Source organism: Dermacentor albipictus, chromosome 1, assembly GCF_038994185.2.
Source record: "Dermacentor albipictus isolate Rhodes 1998 colony chromosome 1, USDA_Dalb.pri_finalv2, whole genome shotgun sequence".
NCBI lineage: Eukaryota > Metazoa > Arthropoda > Arachnida > Ixodida > Ixodidae > Dermacentor > Dermacentor albipictus.
This window is the reverse complement of record NC_091821.1, coordinates 198,116,711-198,141,623: the sequence shown is the minus strand read 5'-3', so window position 1 is coordinate 198,141,623 and position 24,913 is coordinate 198,116,711. Positions and strand designations below refer to the sequence as shown.

The window sequence follows — 24,913 nt, the reverse complement described above, 5'->3', positions numbered from 1 at the left end:
GCCAACAGCTGGGCATCTTGGAATGTCCCGTACATATGAATGAGTGCGGTGTCTGTTTTTTTTTGGCCAGGCCTTTACCGTTCTACATGTCAGTATGTTGCTACTTGCGAGTCTTGCCAGCGCAGCAAGCGCCCATTCTTGTTACCCGCCGGTCCGCTTCAGCCTATCATTATCCCAACCGTCCCATTCTACCACGTGGGGCTAGACCTGGTTGGACCATTCCCGACTTCTTTTGCGGGGAACAAGTGAATTGCCGTGGCCACTGACTACACCACACAGTATGCCATCACCTGGGTACTGCCGATGAGCTGTGCCACTGACGTTGCAGACTTTCTGCTTCATCACATCATTGTCCACCATGGCATGCCACGACAGCTGCCTACTGATTGGGGTTGTTCATTTCTTTCGAAAGTTGTAGATGACTGCTCCACATGTCAGAAGCTAACCACAGCCTACCATCCACAAACAAATGGACTTACCCAACGTCTTAATCGCAAGCTGACTGCAATGCTTCCTATGTACGTTTCCGCAGATCATCGTGATTGGGACAGAACTTTGCCTTTTATGGCATTCACGTACAACTCTTCCCGCCACGACACCGCCGGCTTTTCTCCTTTCTACCTGTTGTTTGGCTGCCAACCAATGCTGCCCTTTGAGATTTTCCTGCCATAAGATGCCTATGTTCCCACAGAGTACATCCACAATGCTGCTGCTCGGGCTCAAACAGCTTGTCAGATTACACGGGATCGTCTCTCTGTCTCACAGATATCCCAAAAGGCCTGCTATGACAGCCACCACAGACCTGTTCACTTCTCTCTAGGCTCTTTGGTCCTTCTTTGGACGCCATCCCACCATGTGGGCCTGTCTTCGAAGCTTCTGTCTCACTGCTCTGGCCCTTATATGGTCCTCTACCAGCTCAGTGGAGTCATGTATGAGATCGCCCCGGCGGACGGTAGCTCGTCATCGTCTGTACCATCTAGTGATATCATGCACGTCGCCCGTTTGAAGCCCTGCTTCTCCAACAACAACCCTTCCCTTCCCTAAGCACCGAGACGGCACTCCCACTGGCAGGGGTCATATGTTACAAGCCATTCCCGTACATTGGAGAAGGCTTAAGCAAGGGGATGAAGACAAGGATTGAAGAAGTGCTTATGTGGTTGTTGTTCCGCCATCTTGGCTTCTCTTTGTATATGTTACCGAAATACATTTTCCCTTTTGTTTTGCCTAGTCTTATCCCCATCACAGAATTAAATTGTGTGAGCACTCGCCATGTTAAATATGGGCAACTGCATTGCCTGCATACACCTTTCTGCTTCCTTCCTATTATTCTTGCCAGTGCCTTTGCAGTGCCACCTTTGTTCACAGACATTGAGGAGTCCTGTACATATTTTATTGTAAAGGTTTGGAAGTGTGTAGAGAGCATATTTGTCCAACATTAACTTGTAAGCGAAAAATGTTGCAGACTTCTTTCTTGTGCTGTGTTTTGGTCATGCTACTGCTATGATTTCTTTGCCCCTACTTAGAGATGTTGCTGGTTGTGAAGAAGCAAAAGTGGAGATTATGGAATTTGTCAATTTCTTGAAGAATCCACAGCAGTATATTGAGCTTGGGGCCAAGATTCCAAAGGTATAGTGTGTACTTATTTAGTATTTTGTTTCATGTGAAGTGAGCGAGCAAATGAATTCTTGCAACTATAGAACCTTAGCCTAGTTTGTCATAAAGGGTAGTAGATTAGGTTTTTAAATGAGAGTTCAGTCTTGTACCCCTTTCCTAGGTTAGTTCAATCCAACCTTTCTGACCTATGCAGGCAAAATGCACATGTAATTACTGTCTGCTTGTGTGTACAACAGAATGTCTCCTTTTCTTTTTCAAACTCAATAGTTGCAATTTGAACATTTGACCTGAATGTTGTTGGATCTATGAAGATTTTGGCGGCAGCAATATGGCAGCGACTTTTCGTTACTTATCATTATGACTCGTCATTCAGCAACTGCCCATTATCACAACAGTTCTCAGAAAACAGATGCTCCATGGTTAGCCTCAAAAGATACACATTTCTAGTATATTGCGCTATGATGTATGTGTGAGGCTAATACAGTCAACGTCCGATTTTTTTGACCCCCTAGGGACTGTGAAAATGTCCGAAAAATAAATTTAAAGGTCTTCCAGTGCAATTATTAGGCATCTAGGTGCTCATACTGTGGCAGGATACTGCTGGTGTGCGCGTGTATAATTGAACACATTTTATGTCACGTGGCAGTGGCCCCTTCGCACTCTTGTTATGCTTCAACCCAATACATTACGTATGCGTGACCGTGCAACACCGCTGTATTGCGGCGAAGCTGACTTTCGGGAACCGGCATTAGGCAACGCTTAAGACCCTTGCCATGCATTCTGTACTTTGACACCATTGGTGAGGATGATGAAGGCAGAGTGACCGCCATTGCCGATAGTGGTGAATCTTTTAAATGAAAAAATACTGCACCGAACAGCAGGAGGCTTCATACTGAAAGTCGAAACAGCTATGCCTAATGACAGTGCAAAACTACTACGGCTGCTAGCGGATCGCCGTGTGAGACAATTAAAATGGCAGCAGTAGTAGCATAATTGCTACCGTTTAATGTCATTTCGGATCTGTGGTCATGTTAGGAAGTTAGAAAAATTGTACAGGGAAGGGTTTCAGCATCCAAAATTTCAGCTGTTCTTATACATTGGCTCTATGGGGTATGTGATGGGGCCTCAAGGGCGTCTGAATAATCAGGCATGTCTGAAAAATTGGTCGTTGGCTGTAAATAGATAACGTATTATAATTGGTAGATGTCGGTATGCGAAATGCAAATGCCTTACCTCACCAAAATTATAAAAGCATACAGCTGTCATGGAAACGATGTCTTCAAGCATTTTCATTGAACAAATATGAGGGAAATAGGCTTGGGCTTTTCTTCTGTTTTTATTCCAGTGCATGAAATAAATTTTGCTTAAAAGTGTCTCCATTTATCATTGTGGTGGTTTGAATAAAGATGAAAGAAATAATGAAACATGGTGGAAAAATAAAAACTAAACAATTACTGCGACTTCTAGCTTGTTGATGAATATGAAAGAAACTGAAAAGGCTTTCCTAATGAGGTCTAGAGACATAGCTATGCAGAAAAGTGAAATTATAGTTGTTACATTTCACCAGGCAGTAAAGGTGCCATGAAAATTGGGACTGATATATCCTATGACCTCACAATCCATGCACGAATGGAAAAAGAAGATCAATGCATGTGCTTCACTTCTGGCCTCAGACTGAGCGTAATATCTCTGAGGGAAAAAAAAAAAAAGGGTGTTCTACACTGCTTGGAAACACCGACAGTCCACAAGCACTAATACTCGGGAAAAAAAGAAAAGAAAAGAAAGATGACACACCATACAGCCATGATTGCTTCTGCAACATCACAATTACAATAGTGCTTCAGCGAGCCACAAAGAAAAAATAAATGAAATAAATAATCATAAAAGAGGAAGAAAAGTGATGCGCTGCAGCGCTGCTATGATTTGCTGCATTTGTGTGACCTACGCTGTGGAGATGCCATACAGCCTTTCCTCCTTCCCGGCTCATTGAGACACTGCACTGCCATGGTTTATTCTGTTTGTTGTAACCGTTGTCCTCGGTCAGCGTACGTGTAACAATGCTGCTCGTTGCTCATTGTTGTGTGGCGCATTGATGTGTGGAGGCGCATTGAGGGCTCTTTCAAGAAGAAAAGACAGTCACAGGAGTGTCACAGAAGAGATCCTGTATACATGTCCGGTTCAGTACCATAAGAGTTGATCAATTTCAAGACCTTACTTTCTCATCTACGAAGCGAAACTTGTGCAACTCCAGCAGAAAATACAACTGAGTCTATGTATAGATCTATAGTTATGTCCTCTCCAAACTAACGCAATACAGTGGCTCAGCATGCATCCAACATGTTCCTTGTGAATACCAGGCCAGATGGTTCCTCGGCACACTTTCAGAATGCCCTTGAGAAAACAGTTATGCACCCTCCACAATCATCATGTGCTTGGTTACAGTTGTAAGTGGATAGCTCCTCACACAGAGTTCTTACAAAACAATTTTGACTGTAGAAAAAGTGATCATAGTAGCCAAAAGTTCGCTCTAAATGGGATAGTTATGTGTGGGCTCGACTTTTTAAATAAATCCTTCCATCCTTCAGTAAACTGCTTGTAGTTAGCTCAGTGTGTCTTGTTTTTTTCCCCGTGTCCGTGTCTTGTAGTGTTTTGTTCATTGTTGTCAGCTATAGGTTGGTGGCAAGGCAAGAATGCTGCAGGGGAGGTTCCTCTGAAAAAAAAGCATGATATGCCTCCCCTTTCTTTCCTCCATGCTTCAATGAATAATAGTTCCCTTGTGGAAGCCACTGGCATGAAGAGGGAGTTCCCTAGTTGTCCGGCAACAGTGAGTTTGTTGCGGTCATGCACCACATGTAAAAAAATCCAATATCACCAAGTGTGGGAACAGAAGAGACAACTCGCAGCACAAATTGGTCATTTCAATAGGGGATTAAGAGAGGGATTTCAATGACCGCCTGTACAAAGTACCTCCTTGTTAAACTCCCTCTACCTGTGTGGATGTGCGGCACTGCTTGCTGCATTCTTGACCTGTCACTGACTTGATTTTTATTTTTGCGATCAGACAGATGCTACTTCTAATTCTGCTGTGCTGTCTTTTTGCGGTACTTTTACCCTGTGCATTGAAAATTGTTTCCCTGCAAAGAGTGCTTGCAAGGGACAGCGGGGTTCCTGCAAAGGCTGTTGTAACTGTTTGTATATGGCAGCTGGGCCATCACAACTGCTACAGTTAGAAACAAAATGTTTATAACGGCTTCTGTACCAATGGTAAATGATGATGATCAGTATGGCTACAGTGCCTGCTTCAGAAATAGGCTATCAGATGATGTCTGTGCTCACTTGCATATATATATTGTATGCCTGTTCTTGCTATCTTCCTGCTTTGTGTCAGGATAGGGTGTAGAGGGACTTAATGCTGGATGTTCTTAAGAAGTGATAAAAGATTTAGGCTTTTATGCTAGCATTTCTGTAGCTGCTGGCCGATTGAGTTGTGAAAAAAAAGTACTTATGTATCATGCTTCAGGGCGCCATTCTGACAGGACCTCCTGGCACAGGCAAGACTCTACTAGCTAAAGCAACAGCTGGTGAAGCCAATGTCCCATTCATTACTGTCTCGGGGTCTGAGTTCCTTGAGATGTTTGTTGGAGTTGGCCCATCTCGTGTGAGTGTTAAGTTATTCACTGTCTGTGATAATTTTTTCTCTGTTTATTTTCACTCCTTATTACATTTATTCAGTCAAAATGCCCATTGGTCAGCTGACTTCTGAAAAACTCTAGTCCATCAGAAAAACAATACAGTAGACTGCCATTAATTCGACTTCGGTTAATTCACATGTTCAGTTAATTCGATCCCCCTAATAGCGATCCCCCAAAGGGGTCACCCTAATAGCGACCCCTTTGGTAACGGTGTCTGCCTTGGGGGAGCTTGGGGACAGTGAATGCATTGAATAGACGTCATCACCAGAAGTGGTCAGGTGCGCGGGCCAATGAGCTCATAGCATCACCGTTGGCTTTTGTCGGTCCCCGAGCTGAGCTTGTCTGGCTGCAATGACTCCTCGCAGGTTGTGTCAGTGGCACGGTTGGCAGTGTTCACCCGCTCTTGCATGCATGGAAAAATATGCAGAGGCATTTTGGGCTGGATTTTCCACTGCCCAAAATACGTCGTAAAAGTTCACTCCATGAAGGTTGGCCTTAACACAGATGTAGAGCAGCAAAGCTGATTTTAAATTATTGTGTGGCAAAGCTGACTATAGGAAACCGGCCGCCATTGTGCAACAAATTTTCTTGCTAAAAATTGGGTGTGCGTTAGATTTCGACATTGTTTGGGTACTTCAGTGTCATTTCTATGTTAGTTTACTGCTTTGGGCACATAGAAAGTGATTGTGCATTTGATTTGGAAGCGTGTTATAGAATCAGGCGAATGCTGCCAAATGAATCAGTGGTGTGTTCTGAATCTTGTTTAATTTGACCCGCCGGATAACTCGATCAATTGCATCAGTCCATCAGGGTTGAATTATCAGAAGTTGACTGTATTTAGTAGGAGGCATTCTGCTTTGAGGCATTTAAGGGGCCCTGAACCACTTTTTATCGAAGTGGAGAAAGGAATTTGAAGTGAAAATGGCTATTTCAGAAATGCTTTGCCGCAAAACATACTTCAATGCGTTCAAGCAGAAGCAAAGTTATTGGCAATCAAACACGGCCTCTGCTGTGCTCCTGTTCCTCCTTCAATACCTTGCACTGCGAAGGCTACAGCGCAGTGGGACATGCCCACAATGCTCTGCCTTCTACATGTCACCGTGGCGCACAGTTCAAATTTCATTTTGGATGTTAACGTAGACGCCACGACTTCCGCCTTTGGTGCCTACAACATGCTAAACCTAAGCCAAATGCGGTTGTCCTCAGCCAGCCGCAGTGCGCTTAGCCAGTGTACTCATGGCAGCACCCTGCAGCAACCATGGTATCTACGCCATCTAGCCGACCACATTTTGATGTCAGCTATCGGCCAATAGCAGCTGTCTAAGGGAATGATGAAATAGTATGTTCGATGACAAAATAGTTCGTCTAGAAGAGAGTGAGGACAGGGCCTTTTGTTCAAAAGAGAGCATTTGAGAGAAAGGTGACTTTGCAATCCGCTTGCGAGACCCACACACCACGTACAATAGTAAACTTGGCTGAGATGTTCACAGCAGTGTGTGCTACCCGCGGACTATGTTATTTCACCAAGCCTGAGGGGTGGTTCAGGGCCCCTTTAACATCAGCTGCAGAAGCAGTAGAAGGCTGTTAATACTTTGTGTAACTGGTAGGCGCGGTTCCTTGACATTGGAATGTACTTGAGGTACTTTTGTAATCATATTACTTTATGCTCAAGCAATAAATGAGAAGAAAGGGATTAACCGAGGGGCCCAATTTTTATTTGTCATATCATAAGAAGCCAACAAACACTGACACCAAAAGCAGCATAGGGGAAATTACTTGTGCTTAATAAATGAAATAAAGAAACGATAAATATAATGGAAATGAAAGTGGATGAAAAAACAACTTGCTGCTGGTGAGGAACAATCCCCCAACCTTCACATTGCTCAAGCAAGACATCTTGAATTTACTCTTGCATGCGAACTATCTATTCCATGTTTGGTTAACACAAACTGATGTGAGCAGAGCCTTTTGTCATTGGGGACTGTGCATTGAAGGTAGTAGTACTTATATAGCTCTTGTGTTTGCTTCATAGGTGCGCGATATGTTCTCTATGGCCCGGAAGAATGCTCCCTGCATTCTCTTCATAGATGAAATTGACGCAGTTGGTCGCAAACGAGGTGGTAGGAGTTTTGGAGGCCACAGCGAGCAAGAGAACACACTTAACCAACTGCTCGTGGAAATGGATGGCAAGTGATGATTGATTTGTGTTACTAAACAACAGCTTTGGTACCGGTATTTTTCACTCTGTCAGTGCATGGGACTTGCTAGTGCTAAGAAATTCTGTAGCACTATCGATAGTAAAAAATTGATGGTGTAGTTAGTGTAAGGTAAGGTTGTTATTCACTTACTGCATGAAGTATTGTGACAAGTTAAAAAAAAAATTTGCCCTTGGGCTCCTGCTTGATTGTTTTCAATATACAGTAAAACATTATTTTAATGAAATCACTTTCTTTGAAATATTGCATTAGTAGAAGGTTTTCATGTTCCCATGTTACTATAATTATGTTATAGCTTCACAGATTTTAAAGAAATACCACTTATAATGAAGTCATTTTTCTGTCCTGATGACTTCGTTTGTTGCAAAGACGGTTTACTGTATAAGTTGTGCTTACAGAGCTTGCATACTATTATGATTACCTCAGTCCATAAAGTTACCTTAAAAAAAAACTTTAAGAACTCCACCTGTTCAAGAAATATTGTTGGGTAGTGTGGAGCATTGTCTATTCTGAGTTTATGTCAAGTGCAACTTTTCTTGACGGAATTGTACAGCACAAGCAAGCTCTATAGAGAATAAAGCTCTCATTACATGTAACTGACTGGATGAGCTTCACGGTACTCGACAGATGCTAAATGGCATGCATGCTGTGAACATTTTGTCTAATTCTCATATGTCACGCTTGTTTCATCTCATGCGTTGATGGCTGGTGGTTCCATATCAGCCACTTGGAACAAATGTTGGTGCTTGCATGTATCTTGCTTTTATGGCACTATATATCAATGCATTTATTTAGCTGCTTGAAATCTATCAAGAACTTGAGTAACTTTAGATTGATGTGAAGTTCACCTTCATGTAATATATACTGACAGTAAAGAAACCTCGATTTTAACTATCTGTAGAAAGTTTTGTGGAACCATCAAGAATAGATGTTTTTTTTTTGTTGTTGTTTCTGAAATAGGTTTTAATACAACTACAAATGTCGTCGTTTTGGCTGCTACAAACAGAGTGGACATTCTTGACCAAGCTTTGTTAAGGCCTGGGCGCTTTGATCGGCAAATCTTTGTCCCTGCTCCAGACATCAAGGGACGGTAAGGGTCATCTCTTCTGCAAGAATGTTTTCATTTTGACTTTTGGCAATACTGTTTAACCCTCTAGGAGGCAATTTTTTTGCCAAATGCATGCGACCTCCCAGGATCGCAAATTTTTGTTACAGATTTAAAATATTTCTGAAAATATTTCTGACTTATTCCCCCACCCCCCAAAAAAATTTACTGCAATTTTTTTATATTGACCATAAAATGACAACAAAATATTTTCCGTAGGTAAACATGCATTGTTTATTCATGGATATAGATGAGCTTCCATAAATACTTATAATAAGAATAAAAAAGTAGGTACACTGAAATATGTATATTCTGACTCAGCACTTGGGTAGTGAGTAGTCTGCATCGGAGGAATCGCCGCTCGACTCACTTGCAGCAGAGAAACCAGTGCGCATGCCCATAGCATAATCAAACTTTGTATGTGAGCGCCCGCAAGAAAACGTGATGGTTGTGTGGCCCATCAGAATAACCAAACAAGTCAGAAACTTACAGTAATCCTTTGTTCTTTCGCCAATGAGGGGCAATTGCTTTTCGTGAGCCAAGTCCCGCGAAAAGAAACACAGGCATCACAGCATCGATTGTATATGGTGGCATCGTTTGTATATACTAGCGGCCTCATGTGAACAGATGTAATTGCACCCCTGTGAGCAACAGATGAGCGAGCATCTAGCGGTGACCCTTTGAGAGAGAAAATATCCAATAGACACAACTTTTTATGAGCGCAGCATACGAAAACACCCTGCCAGACAAAACCAAAACTAACCGTGGTGCGCCCTCGCACGCGTGGATGCATGAGTGGTCGCTGAAGCACCAGCATAAAGAAGCCATGGAATGAAAACCAAGAGACTACAGAGTAAAACAAAAAAATTGCTGGCTCTCTCATAATTGAGAGTAGATGTAAGCATGAAATGGCAACCGGCAAAGCAGGTTGGTTGGAGGTGATACTAGCCACAATCTTAAAATGGGTGTAGTGCATGTTCGCAGTGGCCCACCCCACCACACTGCACCATACCACGCCATACTGTGTACTGGTCCATGTGGACGCTGCCCAGCTTGTAGGAGAGCTGGCTGAAGGCCACATAGGCAGCGAAAGACGCGAGGGAGACAGAGCGCACTGGCCCAGCTAGAAGAAGAATTAATTGAATTGTGGGGTTTTATGTGCCAAAAACCACAGTTTGATTATGAGGCACGCCGTAGTGGGGGACTTCAGATTAAATTTCACCACGAGGGGATCTCTAATGTGCCCCCACAGCACGGGCCACGTGCGTTCTTGCATTTCGCCTCCATTGAAATGCGGCCGCCGTGGTTGGGATTTGATCCCATGACTTCCATGCTTAGCAGCGCAACACCATAACCGCTAAGCCACCTCGGCGGGTAGAAGCACCTGAAGGAGGTACCACCCAGTGCCACACCATCTCTCGAGGCAATGCAAATCCCGCGCCACAGAACTCGCAAACCGCTGGCGTTCAGTGCCTACGGCAAAAGATGACAATGAAGTGCATGAAGTCTTGTATCTGTGTTTTGAACGTTGCCTATTGGAGATGACAAATAAAACTTCAGCGTACTAGAAGTTTCAGCTTGAGTGATATTGTGAACAAACATTAGCAAGGACTCTGAAGCAATATCTTTTGTAACTTGTTTGGGCACTAACTAGCTTTTGTAATGTGGTCCTGTACAAAGGGTTGGGGGCATAGAGTTTCATATTAGTATAACTAGAGGGAAGTCTCACGCTGGGATTGTTCAACCATCATGGGAATGATGGGAAGTACAGGCTACGGATTGGTATTCTGTTGATTGGCGAACTAGTCTGCAAGTGTTTTTTGGCAGTTTTGGTTTCGCTCCAAGTGAAATTGCTGTAACCTGCAGTGGGACAGTGCAATGCAAAGCTCTCTGTTTTTGTTCTGTTGCTCGAAGTGGCGATAGTGCGCTAGGCCAGCGGCTGGGACGATGTTTGTGTCGCGGTGTGGTGTCGAAGCCCTGACGAGAAAGTGACGGCATCGTAAACGTTGAAAGAACATGTTTTGAGCGTTTGGATCTTGGTTTGTTAAGTGTGTTAGGTTGGCGCTGTAGCGTTACATGCTTTATGAAACTTCAGAATAGGAAAAAGAAGGCACTACTGATACATGACATAGACAGCTGTACTTCTAGTGGCTTGACAATCAAATTTTATTTATGGCTTCATTATGCATTGCTCGTTTATGTGCTCATTGAAATGCATGTTTTAGGACTTTGAAAACACAAACTTACTTGTGGTAGGAAAGGTTGCTGTTTCCTGGCTGTAGTCTAGTGTCGCAAACTGGGTAAGTGCAAAGCCATACCGTAACGCTTTGGAAGCGGTACGTCAACATAAAATAAAATGAAGCATACTCGTAGGAGGCCTCAAGCATCCCTGCTAGCAGTGCAGCAGATGTTCTTAAAAGTAATTGAAAACGTTCAGCAATCGTAACAGCCGATGCAGCCTTTCGAAAGAGCGAGAGTTGGCCTGTCATTTGCGCGAAAAGTCGCGCGTTAGCAACGAGCAGGTGTCATAGCAGACGACACTTGCAGCATTCCTCTCAAGGGCGCAACACTTTCTCACAATACAAAATTTTAATTTGCGTAAACTTGATGTATATTTATATATAATTCCTGCACGGTTGTTATTACTGTTGTAAAAATAAATCATTATTCTCTGGCGTTAAATCGAGAACAGAATTGCACAAGAATGCATACCCTGGTGTGTCCTGGTGTAAACCATAGCAAACCGTGCTTCAATCTCAAAGTCATGCAAAGTTTACGTAATGTGTTGTGCATTATATAACACACTACAGAAATAAAATTAGATATTACGCGACCATATTTGAGTATAGCTTCGTTTGCTGCGGCGCAAGCAAATGCCGCTAGTCTAAAGATCGAAGTCAATCCGAAGCCTGTGCTTCCCATCATTCCCATGTTGGTTGAGGCAACGCTCAGGAGAACTCCCGTAGACACTAGTGCCACATTTCCTGCTAGGGTATTTATTTAGAAAGTCTATGGGTTGGGGGCCATAGGCCACATTTTTTAATGTTTGGCTGGTTGCCCGGGTGATCTCGGTTTCTTTTTGCAACTTGCCCAGATGTTCTCATTTTAGTGCCTGGATAACTGCTCTGGCTTTTGGCTCAAGGTCACTTGAAGGTCGCCAGCAGTGCGAGCTAACAGCATTTCATGCTTAAAATTCCTTGTAACTACACAGCGGGGCAGCACTTGCTGGACAAAAAGGATGTGAAATTTTTTTTTGGTTTTTCATATATACAGACAGCGCTGTAAATAATACAGCATTGGCCATTTGGGACTTGTATGCGGCACCATATATTTATGGCATTGACCCTCAAAGTATTAACATTAATTAACTTTTAGAAAGTAACGCACTAAGCTCCCTACACTGTATACTAAATCTAGCATATACATGACTAAACTACTACCCCCATCAGAAATACCTTTTTGATGCAACAAAAACTGTTTAAAGCCACGCGTTTCACTTCACACATTCACAATTTTTGTAATTTAGTAGTGTGACTGAACTAAAGAAGCCTTCTTTCCTTTCTCTTCTTCGCTCAAAGACTTCCTGACTTTCACTTAAGTATCCTTGTTTCTTATCATGAAGTATTACTTTTGCCACACTGTGCCACACTTTTCCAATTGCAGCAAAAATGCATTGTGGATGCATTCCACAATGCATCCACTGTCCACCTGGCCAATGCATCCTAGGCCACTGCAGCAGTCATGGTGGCCTAGCGGTAGATAATCCGCCTCGTATGCGGTACCGTATTTACTCGCATAATGATCGCACTTTTTTGTCAGAAAAATTGACGCAAATTCAGGGGTGCGATCATTACGCGGGTTAAATTTCCCGCGAAAAAAAAAAACTTTTTTTTTCGTCCCGCGTTTCCTGCGGGATGCGGGTGCGGGACACCAAAACAAAAATGGCGCCCGTCTGCGTAAGCCGAATGCGCCGAGCGCGACCTAATATCATCTCGTGAGTATATTACGTGCATTGAAACAGTTTCTTCCGTATCAGTATCGTTAATATCGGCAAGTTTGCGGCAATAACGTAGCCATGTCCACTTTGAGGGGATAGAAACAGATGGGCGCGCTTAGCTGCCAGTGACAGAAACGCATGGCTGGCGTTCTGCGGAAACTGCGGCAACTGTCTTCACTACTAGACAGTTTTAGTATAGCGTACGCTATTCCATTGCGTACGCTTAAAAGTAGCGGTTCGTCACTTGCATGCGCTCTACGCTAAACGAAATAGCGGGTATAGCGGGCGTACGCAACGCAAACGAGTTAGCGTTTTTGCGGGGTTTGCGGAGTTTGCGGGAAACATGGCGGCGATCCCGGCTGCCCGCTTCGAATTGATTTTGGCGTTGCTTTTGTAAAATGCACTTCGTTCGTAGCAAATGACTGTGTAAACGGCTTTCGCTTAGTCTCAGGCTGCTTCGACGACAGAGTATTATGGATAAATTCGTGGTGTTTTCGAGATCGCTTCTCGTTTAGAACGAGTCGAGGCCTAACGAAAGAAACGTTTGAGATGTCAGCGCCACCTATCGCTACAGGCGCGAAATAGCCGCAACGACGGAATATGGCCTCAGAGATCCAAAGATATCGTCGGCCAACTAAAATTGTCGAAAACGTGCGCTGCTTAGCGTATGCTATATTAGAGAGTTTTAGTATAGCGTAAAGCAACAAACGCAAAGAGTTAGTGTTAGCGTTGCGTGCACCACACTGCGCATGCGCTATACGTAAACGCTGCTGGAGCTCTTATGTACGTACGCTATTTTCAGGATTTAGCGTTGAACGCTAACGCACGCAAGGGGAGCCTTACGTACGGCAAGATGGCGGCGCCAGTCGAAGTGAGAGCATCCCGCTTCGGATCTATCGAGCCGTCTGCCTGCACTGCTAGGCTCTATCCTTCTGCACTAATGCTCGTGTTCGCCTTAGATTTGTGTGATGATGCTTCGGCAGCGGTGCACAGGTGACAAATGGGCGTTGTTTACGATATACGTTCTCGATTAGCGGCACAGTAGGCTTAACGAGAGGGTTTGCTCATAGAGTTAGTAGAACAACTCTATGGGTTTGCTAAATGTGTTTGCTGTATCCGCCTCGAGATGGCGCCCAAGTGTATTTCGCTCGTTCGCTTGGTGTAAAGCCGCATGTGGAACCGATGCATGTCATGTTTTCCGCGGCAAAACACAGTAGTGTGGTCGCTGCTGTGGTCACAATGCGTGTGCGTTTTACCAACGACGACGATATGAACCTCGTGAAGGAGGTTTTCGCCTTGAACCCATTCGGATGGACGTCAAGGTGGGCGTCTGTTGAAAAAAATTGGAAAGAAGTGGGAAATCCGCTTTCTGGAAGCGAAATTGCCGGCGAAACGTCCCCTCCGGTATAGCTTCGACGTTGAGTGGATCTTGAGGACACGTAGAACCTGCGCGGTCGCTCTCATTCCCGAAGCATGAGGGCGTCTATGTCATCCCAACTTAAAAAGGACACGTAATATGGGTCCCACAGAACACTCGATCGCGGCATGCCAAGATTAATCGGTGTGTTTCGCGACTCTCGACAAAACAACGCTCAAACCAAACACCTACATGCGTGATTAACGCAGCGACTGTGGCTTTCAATAAGCTTGACTTAGGGACACACTTGCGGATTCGGCATTGGATAAGCTCGACATTTCGTGTGGATTTGGCTTTCCAGTACTTTGTGTCTTTACATCTAGATGGCGCTGTATTTGTTTGCGTTAACTTTAACGCTTTTCTCCGTTCCGCTATTCTAAAACACTACCTTGTGCCGCGCAGTGCAGTCTTTCTTTGCGTTAGCGTTGCGTCGCACGCTAACGCTAACGCAAGGATTTTACGCTATACTAAAACTCTCTATTATAGCGTATAGCGTACGCTATAGTTGCGTACGCTAAACTGAAACTGTCTACTATCCTAACACGGCACGTTTCCGCTAAGGGTGGGCGAATATATTAGCTGTGTTACAAGCGTCGGCGTATAAATAGGGCACACATTTAACGTATCAGTGTAAACGTGGTACTATCATTGCCGCGCGCGATTTGTTGCGTGCTTGCGAGTGCAGATGAAAAGAATCGAAAGGCGCCTTCTTTGTTTTTGTTGACCACAACCATTATAAAGCCTACCCATAATAAAGGCGAGTGTGGTTGTACCACTTTTTGTCATGGAAGTGCGGAAAGTGATGAAAGTAATGAAATGAGGCATCTACTTAAGAATGTTTGGTGTGTGCAGACGAGTCGTTCGCGTAGCATTCGACAGATGGTAAGTGCGACCATTATTAGCTAGACTTGGCACACGACATATCGCTGCGGCAAGTTCGGGGTCCGATCATTACACGGGAAATAAAAAAAAATCGAATTTTGACGACAAAATTCCGGGGTGCGATCATTATGCGAGTAAATACGGTATGTACTGAGTTCAAGTCGCAGTGCCGCCAGAAACCCACCGGTTTTTTTCTAATGGGTAGAAATCTTCCGTGGTCTGGTGCTGTGCTCTCGTGGGGGTCACTTCTTGAAAGGGGGCCCAGTAGAGATTTCCAGTTGTCTCTGGGTACCTCTTGTCCAACCACAGACGGCCTTGTTGAAGAGCATCCACCACGACTGTGGGAGGCAGGTGCTGCTGCTGGGTACCTACCGGTAACATAGTACAAGCGTACTCTTGGCCTGGTGCTTGGCCATTGTGGGACCTCAGTGCCTGGACAGGGGCGTTTGTCTCCAATGCGTAGGTGTGTCCACCTCATTAGGCGCATTTAGAGTGCCACATGGGAAATATGCGCCATGGGACCGGCCCAAACCTCCTTTTTGTTGTGCACATAAGGGTTTCGACGGCAATTCAAGGCGCGGGCTCTTTTCTCAAATGTATCTCCCCTGGAGGCAGCCGAATGCCAGGCTGAGGTGCACTTGTGTTCATTTGAACCAGTGAGTTACGGTGGCAGTGGGAATCAAACCCACAACCTCCTGTCGACGAGGTGGGCACTCTACAACTGGGTCGTGGCTGTGGCTGTAATCTCATATGGACGTCCAGGTGTTGTTACCTTTTCTAAATTTTTTAAAAGCTGTACTGATCAAGACTGGAATTCTATGCCTAATGACACTGTACAGATTAGCAATCCACTGTTAAACAACACTCATCAAACGTGGAGATGGTATGACTGGTATGGTATGGTGTGTTTTCTTATGGACGAAAGTAGCATTGTTGAAACTCCATTTTCTCTGTATTGCATGTACAGTAAAACCTCGTTATAACAAAGTTCAAGGGGAAGCGAGAATTACTTCATTATATTCATTATTGAATGTATTGCGCTATAAATCTGTTGATTTCAAGGGGAATTTTACTTTGTTACATCCATTATTTCGGTATATCTTGTTTCGTTATAACAAGGTTTGACTGTACTATGTTCTCATTGTAATGACAGTTGAGTCTTGGAAACTAGCTTCTGTGTGTTCACTTTTAAAAATGTGCTTTCATTGTTTAAAGTGCACCCTCTGTGTTGATTGAGTTGTTATTTTGAGTGTAAACCAACCCCTACTTGGGGCCTTTGAGCTCAATAAAATGAAATGAAATTAACTTTGCTTTTCAGTGCTTCAATATTTAAAGTTCACTTAAAGCCACTGAAGACACTGTTGGACAAGATGGAGCTTGCCCGGAAAATGGCTGCTCTTACGCCTGGATTTACAGGTATTTGCAGTTATGTGATTTCGTGGCGTGAAGTTACAAAGTATGCTGTGATTTACTCAGTGGGGTGTGGTATGGGCAGCGTTTCACTTGATGAGGCTTTTGATTTGTGTCTTTTGTGATGCAGGAGCTGAGATTGCCAATGTCTGCAATGAAGCTGCCCTCATAGCAGCTCGCGATCTCAATGACAGCATCAACATGACGCATTTTGAGCAGGCTATAGAACGAGTTGTTGCTGGTAAGGTTCACCTAAGCAATATCTTGTCTTCACTCTGTGTATTTATCGATTTGGGCATCCCTTTTCTATGTCTACTTAAGCAATGATTTGTTATCCGATATTTCCACTTGTTAGCTATACAGTTAAACCTCAATACAAGAAACATCTCGATATAAGAAAGTATTGTAACTTTTTATAACTTCTTGTCCGTAGAACACCATGTATTTAGAACTGCAGTATAACGAAATGTGTGTTGACAATTTCAATATAATGAAATTTCACTGCCACTGCGAAGGAATACCGAGACAATAAATTAAAACTTCTGGGGATCTTGCAGATATTCAAAGGGTTGAATTACAAGGGGCTGCTCTCGAACACACCTTTCAAATCACCCCTGCGTGACCAAGAGCAGTGGCTGCAGTGGAGCAGCGTCATGTTTCCTATCAAGCCCAAGCGTGATAAGATCCTATCGCGCCCTGTGTGCTGTATGCTTTAGGTGCGAGTGGAAGTGTGTTACAGTGAGCCGAGAAATATGGTGCCTTGATGAGTACAGTCTTTCCGCACGAACAAGGGGATAAGGGGGAGGGAAGTAACGTGATCAAGCACGCATGAGGGGAAGTTGGGGGGGCAGGTTCCTTTTCTTTTCTTCTGTAGAAAAGAGCGCCATCTTCCTTTCTGCAATCACTCTCCCTCTCTCCTTTTCTGGCGCAGCCTGCGTGCCCTGTTTTAGCGATGACCTGCCGTGTGTGCAAAGAGTAGACATACCGAGATGGCATCGCATCATGTGTGCTGTCTTCCCGCGCGTTTGGTACTGGAGGTTGCATAATCTTGAATTCTGGAGACGTATTGTAGCGAGAGGCAGACGAAGCATTCGCTATTGACACTTTTCATGATAGCGTCATCCCACTATGTAAAGATATTGTCGACATGGCATGAAACCATACCTTTCGTCTCCGACTCTCAAATCCAACAAAATGAATTTTTTTCTAATTCAGATTTGCTTCATTTGCCCAATAATCCAGAACATTTTTCAGCCCCTTCGTTCTAACAAAAATTCATCAGGGCAAGTCTACTTGTTTTGCATAAAAGGTTGAATATCAGTATAACGAAACTTTAATGTAATGAAGCAAATTGTCAATTTAATGACTTTGTTATATCGAGGTTTAACTGTACCAAGGAAAATTACATAAGCGTGCCATGTCCTTTCATGTGACTGAGTTACCAGTAGTAATACAAGTCTTGCAATTAAAGAGCAGTGTTTCTGGTAGCTTTTTTCTTATGCTTATAATTTTCAGTTTTTCACGTATTAAGAAGGGCAACTGTGATGATTTTTACAGGCCCACGAATCTCAATTATATATCTACTGTATGTACTCGTGTAAGAACCACACTTTTTTTTAGCAACCTTGACGGGGCCCTTACATGGGGGCTTGGCATTTCAATCCAGTTTTTCTAGCCGTGCATAATACCCGTCATTCGTTTGTACAAAAATAGCAAACACTATTGTTTGTGCAAAATAGCAAACACGCAGCTCGTGGTCGTCTAGTTCTTACTTCTCTCCACCTTGCGCGCTTCTGCAGACCTACTACGTCAAACACTTGCTTTTGCTTCGTGTGTTGTCGACAAATTCGACTTTGCCCTGCCATCTGCTAGTCGCCTGGTTAGCTCAGATGGTAGAGTGGCTGCCCCGACGAATTTTTCTTCAACTCTGAGGCTTTTCTTTCGAGAAACCCATATGGGTTTCCTTTGTAGCACTTGCTACTAACGGGTGGATGTCTGATTTTCCCTTTATCTAGTCCTTACCACTGTCGCTGTCACCGTTGCTCATGTTCAGCTCGGCTGCACGCTCATGAATTCATGGATAATTGTCCTCAGTGCCTTCTATGGCGTTAGATATGGCTGTGATGTCAAAACTTTTCATGACGATGTCTGAAGACAGTGCGCAACACGTGCTCAGAATCCAAGAGCATGCTTCCAAGCTGCCGTGACGCTCTCTTCAGTTGTTTGCTGGGCATCTTCCAATTCCTTTTTTTTTTTCAATTTTTAGCTGCCAAGTTGGGGTTGTGACTCTTATATGAGTGTGGCCGTTAGTTGAGTATATGCAGTATGTTGTACGTTTTCCTAAGCAGTTTGTTCATGTGCGCTGAGTAGTGGGGGAGGGGGAAGAAAAAAATAGTGGTCAAAAGAAAGACGAGAAAAAAAAAAACGAAATGGAGGTTTCACACACAGCACAAATGGTTTGTGGCATTCAATAATTCTTGTGTAATCCTCTGGTGGTGCAGGACTGTTGAAAGTTTACTGCAGAAACATACACATAAGAAAAGCCTCGTTATGCGGTGCGCACACGTTCACTGTGACGCACAATGGCAGATGCCAAAAAAAGTGGTGCAGGGGGAAAGTCTGACAAGGCAAGCCAGGGGGTGCTGAGAAACCGTTTTCATGACGAAACCAATGCTACCAACAGACTAACAACTGAGGAAACAACTGAAGGAGCAGCCGATATGCCTTTATGCACCCCATTGATACCATTCAAAAATAGTGCAATGTGCTGCATGGTTGTAGATTGACAAGGTGTGTACAGGGGGGACACGGCCCTTGACGCGAAAAAATCGCGAGAAAAATGGATTTCTTGAAAATAAAATTTTCAATACCTACAGCTACTATTCCTTTAATTCACCAAGTTTCACATCTCGCGGAAGAGCATTCTGCCCGCAATATCAATTTATAACATCACTGTGAGCTGAAAATCGTGCGAAAACAACCCTTTTTATCGCAGCGCGTGGCTCTTTTCCTACGCGCGCGATCGCAGCCATCTTGGTCTCGTTGGAAAGAGGAGCCTTTCATCTTCAATTTCGCGCCAAACTCCGCCGGCTCACCGGCGACGTTAAAAATCCGGGAAGAAAAAAAAAAGAAAGAGAGAGAGAGAAAAAAAAAAGATTTCTAACGCGTGATCCCATCGTCGACTAGCGCGTGTGATCAGAAAGAAACGCGTGCTGTGGTTGGCTGCACGTGGCTCCTGTCGTCTGCTCCATTCCGCAGGCGACGCGACGGCGCATCCCGCAAGTTTGTGGCAAATGCGCAACGATGACCGATCCACCGGGGAAGTTCGCCACGAGGCACAACTTCGGCAAAAAGAAGAAAGCGATCAGCTTATAACTTTCAAAAGCGTTCCATTCCTTCAGAGAACATCGATAATCATCCGCATCGCCCACCACCAACCGCAAGTAATGCCGAAGCCGTGGACGATGCCAAAGTAAGCCTAGCCAACTCACCGACGAGCATAGTTTCTCACTACATTACATATAGTGAGGAACTCTATGCCGACGAGTATTCCGGACAGCGGCCGCGTTCGGCATGACACTACAACCTTGCAACGTGCGGATTTGCTGCAGAGGGAGATGAATGCTAAAAAAAGCTTCAAGTTCTTGCGTCAACGCCAGCAACAAAGCTGAGGTTGAATTTGCTTACTCGCGTCGACGGCGTTGCAGCCACACCAGTCGACGCTGAGGCAGGCTTCGCTATCGTCAGTAGCGACTTCGTGAACGCACTGATGTCTTTTGTCAAGTACAAGGTGTGCGGCGATAGCGTCGCAGTAGGCAAAAGCGAAAGGGAATATGGCCTCACCATAAAGATCGTTATCACGTGAGCGTGCTGCGGCGATATCGCGTCGGCGTGGAGCTCGACCCGCATGAACGGCAACTTCGCCGCGCGCGCGATGCAAGCTACCGGGAATCGGCGAACGGCGCTAAACAATGTTTTTGCCACATTTGGGTTGCCGTGGTCAGAGCGACTACATTCCTGGTGGCTTTTAGCCACTTTCACTGCAAAATATTGCAAAATTATTTCTGCACTTTTGATTAAAAGTGAATGTATTCCTTTTTTCCTCGTTTTCTCAAAACACCGATTTCTGACTTGCTGATTTGCAAAGGCGATATCTCTGCTTTCAAGGCAGGTAGAGCCATAATTTTTGTTGTGGCTTGTATCTGAGTGTGCAAAGTACACAATGGTAGGAATAGATTTTAAAATTTATGCTTTCAAAATTTTCAATTCTGCTTTAGATCAGACAGTAGGGAACTCACGTGTGGAACAGTAGATATCGAATTGCTATAGAGTTACTAATATTAGTTATATCAAAAAAGTATTCCTACCATTGTGTTCCTTATGTTTTCTAGTACTAGGCATGTGGCAATAAGAATTTTTGTAGTGCGTGTATCTTTATCTTGTTTCTGCAAATGATGAACAATGAATTTCATTTATCTTCAAAAGTAAATGGCCTATTGGAAATATAATTACATATTTGAAATCAGCACAAAAATATTAATAAGGTTGGAAAGTTTCATTAATATTGATGAAAAAAGGAATATTATATCAATAGCAGTGTCCCCCCTGAAAAGGACTGTCGTTGCGCTGTTAGTGTGGAGAGAAAGCGAATGTCCTCGGCAGCTTTTCAAGCTGCCGCAAAGCGGAGGCATCCAGATTGTTCCCCTGGAGCCTTCTGAGCCATTGGCTATGACAATTTCATGCATCCAGGCGAATAAAATACTTTTTTCACATGGTGACTAGTTTTTTCCCACTTCTCTCAATACGCTTTCTTTTTGGTAATCAGCAATTTTTCGGGAGGCATAGTTACTTGCCTAATCATCCAGTTTGAATAATTTTTGCTTTATCTGATAGCTAGGCTTCCAGGGAGTCCAATATGTCTATAATACCGTATTTCTGCACCTTGAAACATGTGGAAATTTAGAGGAAGGTAAAAAAATATATATATTGCATGTCAAGTTACAACTTTGAACTTTTGTAACTTACGTAGAAACGTGAGACAGTGGTTATTGCACCCCTTGAGCATTCAGGAATATTTTCACATAACTTTTACATTTCTTACTGCAAAAAATTTTCTGCGAGTGATCCCAAAACATGGGAACAGGAAAAATTGTATAAATATTTTTCTCATATAGAGAAAAACTAATTACATATTTGCATCAAGCACCTTAAATTACATATGACCTACAATGTATTTAACTTTTCTTTACCTCTTGCCCATAGAACACCATGTACATAGAACCTCAATATAACGAAATTTCATCGCCATCGCAATCTAATACAGAAAGAATAAATGGAAACTTTCAGGGATGCAGATGGTCAAAGGATTGAATTACAAGCGGCTGTTTGCAAATGCACCTCTCAAATCATGCGACCACCGAAGTGGATCCACATCATGTTCCTTATAAAGTCCAACTGCAATAAGATCCTGTCACTCCCCACGCGCTGTGTGCTTTAGGTGCGAGTCAAAGCATGCGAAGGTGAGACAAGAAAGACTGTAGATTCACGAGTGTCGCCTTCCTGCGCGGGCAAAAGGAAAGAGGGGAGGGAAGCGAGCCCGTGGTAATGCAATCAAGCACGCACTAGGGTCGGAGTTGGGGGACAAGTTGGCGCGCGTTTTGGCTGTGGCTGAGCATGGCTGTAAGTGCAGCTGAGCGCATATGCTGCTGCACACCCTGCTTTAGAAGTAATCTGCCATGTGTGCAAAGAGGGCATGCTGAGTGGCATCATGTAAATATCTTCCCACGCATTTAGTATTGGAGGTTGCGTAATCTCAAGTTTCGGTGACCCATTGGAGCGAGAGGCAGACCAAGCATTTGCTCTCCGCTGCTGCCGCTTTTCATGATCAGCCGTTTGCGCGGATTGCACGCGAAAGTGTGGCTGGCTTCACTTAATTCGTACTGCCAATGTGAAGATGTCGTTGATGTGGCATGAAATCGTATCATTCGTCGCCGACTCCCAAATTTATCGAAAGGAATTGTTTTCTCATTCAAATTTGCTTTTTCCGATTGTCCGATTATTCGGAAAATTCTGCAGCCCCTTTCTATGTAAGAAAACTCTATCGGCGAGTGTACTCACTTGCATAAAAGGTTGAACTTCAATGCAGCGGAATATCAGTATAACGAAGCAAATTGCAAATTTTACCGGCTTCATTATATTGAGGTTTAACTGTGCTTAAAAAATGGGAAATGCGGCCCATGTGCTGGTATATATTTTCTTGCGAATTGTTTAGGCCGAAATTTAAGGGTGCAGTCATTAAATGCATACGGCCATTACACAATGAAGTTTCGATGCACTGAAGTAGAGAGCTGATTTTTACAGCTTTGTTATATTGAGGCTTAACTGTAACTCTGGCAGTGCCATCTTGTGATCTCTTAAACAAAATCTGCAGAACTCTTATTGCCATTAGAGACCATATTCAACTCATTCACTAGCATAATTGGTTCAGCAGCAATGCTACCTTTGAAAGCAAACTTGTTGCTATATTTTTATTATTTTTCACTGAGAGGAGTCTTGGAGCACAAGAACATTTGAAACCAGTACCTCCTGCATGTGAGGTGGATTCCTCCTTGCTGGAAGAGAAAAAGAAGGAGGATTCTGCTGACTGCACCCATGAGGACTGATGCCTTAAGAACGGCTAATGAGGGGGGGGGGAAGGAAATTTGCGTGGCCTCCATCTTTGTTCACGGATCAGTGTTAATGCGTTTTTGAAAAGAACAGACAACTTGCTTGCGTCTCTCTCAACCTCACAGGTGCGCACACGAATACCTGGCATGTACAGATCTGAGTGCCACTGCATTGCCCCTTGCGAGACGCACTAGAGAGGCGCATACTGATTACAGGAGAGAAGAGAGTGAAAAGCTTCATTGTATAAAGTGGTTCGTTTGCAGCGGCTTTTCATGCAGAAGTCATTATCTGACATTATAGAACAGTAAAAGTGCAAACCTAATTCCTGAACTAGGTATGCTATGTGCACAATTTGCGTGTGCACAATGTTGTTCAATCCCACGGGCTGAAAATGCCTGGAGGAGGAGGGGGGGGGGTCATTTGACGCCCCCCCCCTTCTCCCCTGCTCCCTTCTTGCGTATGCCTTGCTCCTGTTTCCATTGTGCGCCTGACCAAAAATCACCAGTGGTGTCACAAAAAGTGGCCCTTCGGGCGGCCCCGTCTGGCTTCATTGTCAATGTAGTTTATTATATTTTCTTTGAATGATTTCTGCACGTTTATGTAAACCGAACTATATTACATGTGACAAAACACGCAAGGAAATCTAAAACAACTGTTTTCATGACATGGAAAAAAATTGCCTGAGTTGCCCTTTACGAGGAAGCTTTCACTTGGGAGCTTCAGTCTAAATAAATGGGAATAGAGAAATTGTTTTTCTCGGTAACCACAGCACTGAGTTGGACGAAGTCTGTTGCATATTAAAGAAAAGTTGAAAATCTAATGGCTGTAGGAAGCGGGTATTCTAAAGCAGATGTCTTATTTCATCCATCAATGCTTTTAAAAAAAATCTTTGGAAATTTTGAAATATAAAAAAAAACTTCCATGTCAGCTTCACAACTCAGTAGCTCAGCAATAAAAAATTATATCAGATATCTGTAAACTGCACCTGATATTACATCTCAAGAGGGCAAAATTGAGGTATTATACACCACTCTGCAATACACCATTAATTTGTGAGTAGGACTTCCGCAGAACCCTCGTAAACACTGTTACAGTTCAATGCAAGCTGGAAATTAATATATCATATTTGTGCGCTTTAGAGGCCCTAGCAGATGCCGTTACAGAAATGTTTTTGTCACGGAGTTACCGATTTGTGAACTTCGTGCTTCTATTTCTTTTTAATTTACCAACCTTCAACAACATTAGTAAAAAATTGTAGACCCAAAATAAAAAATGTTGCTTCCTTGAGATGCTAGAATTCTAACTTATCTCTCAAATGCAGCCTATTTCATTAAAATTGGTCCAGTGGTTGTCTCAGAAAAGCATTTCTGCATATTGCATGTATTTGTATAGGAAAATTGGCGTTGATCTCGAGCTAAAGCTTCCACTTAAGGCTGTTTGAAAAATATGGTGTTACTACTATTATTAATTCAATTTTTTAAGGAATGGAGAAGAAAACCAATGTGCTGCAGCCGGAAGAAAAGAAGACAGTGGCTTATCACGAGGCAGGACATGCGGTAGCAGGGTGGTTCTTGGAACATGCTGACCCTCTTCTGAAAGTTTCTATCATCCCACGTGGAAAGGGATTGGGCTACGCTCAGTACCTGCCCAAGGAGCAGTACCTCTACACAACAGAACAGGTGATATGCTACAGCAACATAACACTTGTGCTCACAGGTCATGTCACGTGTTCACTTCTATGCTCTTGTTGTCACATCTATAAGCTTTTGTTGTGGTGTGCAGTATGCACATTTAAATCATAAATTAAAAGCATTTAATTACATTAATTTACTCATTCTGTGCCTTGAAATTCAACGTGGAATCCTTCAATTGCCCCATGAGATGTCCTTTGTATTTGTCCTTTATGATGTTATT

The 24,913-nt window shown here is 43.6% G+C and overlaps 1 protein-coding gene across 4 annotated transcripts in view; it reads left to right on the top strand.

Annotated features, from left to right (window-relative positions):
• Afg3l2 (AFG3 like matrix AAA peptidase subunit 2) overlaps positions 1 to 24,913 on the top strand; it is a 133,583-nt gene that overhangs the window by 84,420 nt on the left and 24,250 nt on the right. For all 4 annotated transcript variants that reach the window (XM_065433513.1, XM_065433512.1, XM_065433515.1 and 1 more), the window contains 7 exons: positions 1,524 to 1,626; positions 5,135 to 5,272; positions 7,339 to 7,492; positions 8,483 to 8,612; positions 16,242 to 16,339; positions 16,464 to 16,574; positions 24,482 to 24,678. In XM_065433513.1, the coding sequence (XP_065289585.1) occupies positions 1,524 to 1,626; positions 5,135 to 5,272; positions 7,339 to 7,492; positions 8,483 to 8,612; positions 16,242 to 16,339; positions 16,464 to 16,574; positions 24,482 to 24,678 (931 nt within the window). The remainder of the gene's footprint in view (positions 1 to 1,523; positions 1,627 to 5,134; positions 5,273 to 7,338; positions 7,493 to 8,482; positions 8,613 to 16,241; positions 16,340 to 16,463; positions 16,575 to 24,481; positions 24,679 to 24,913) is intronic.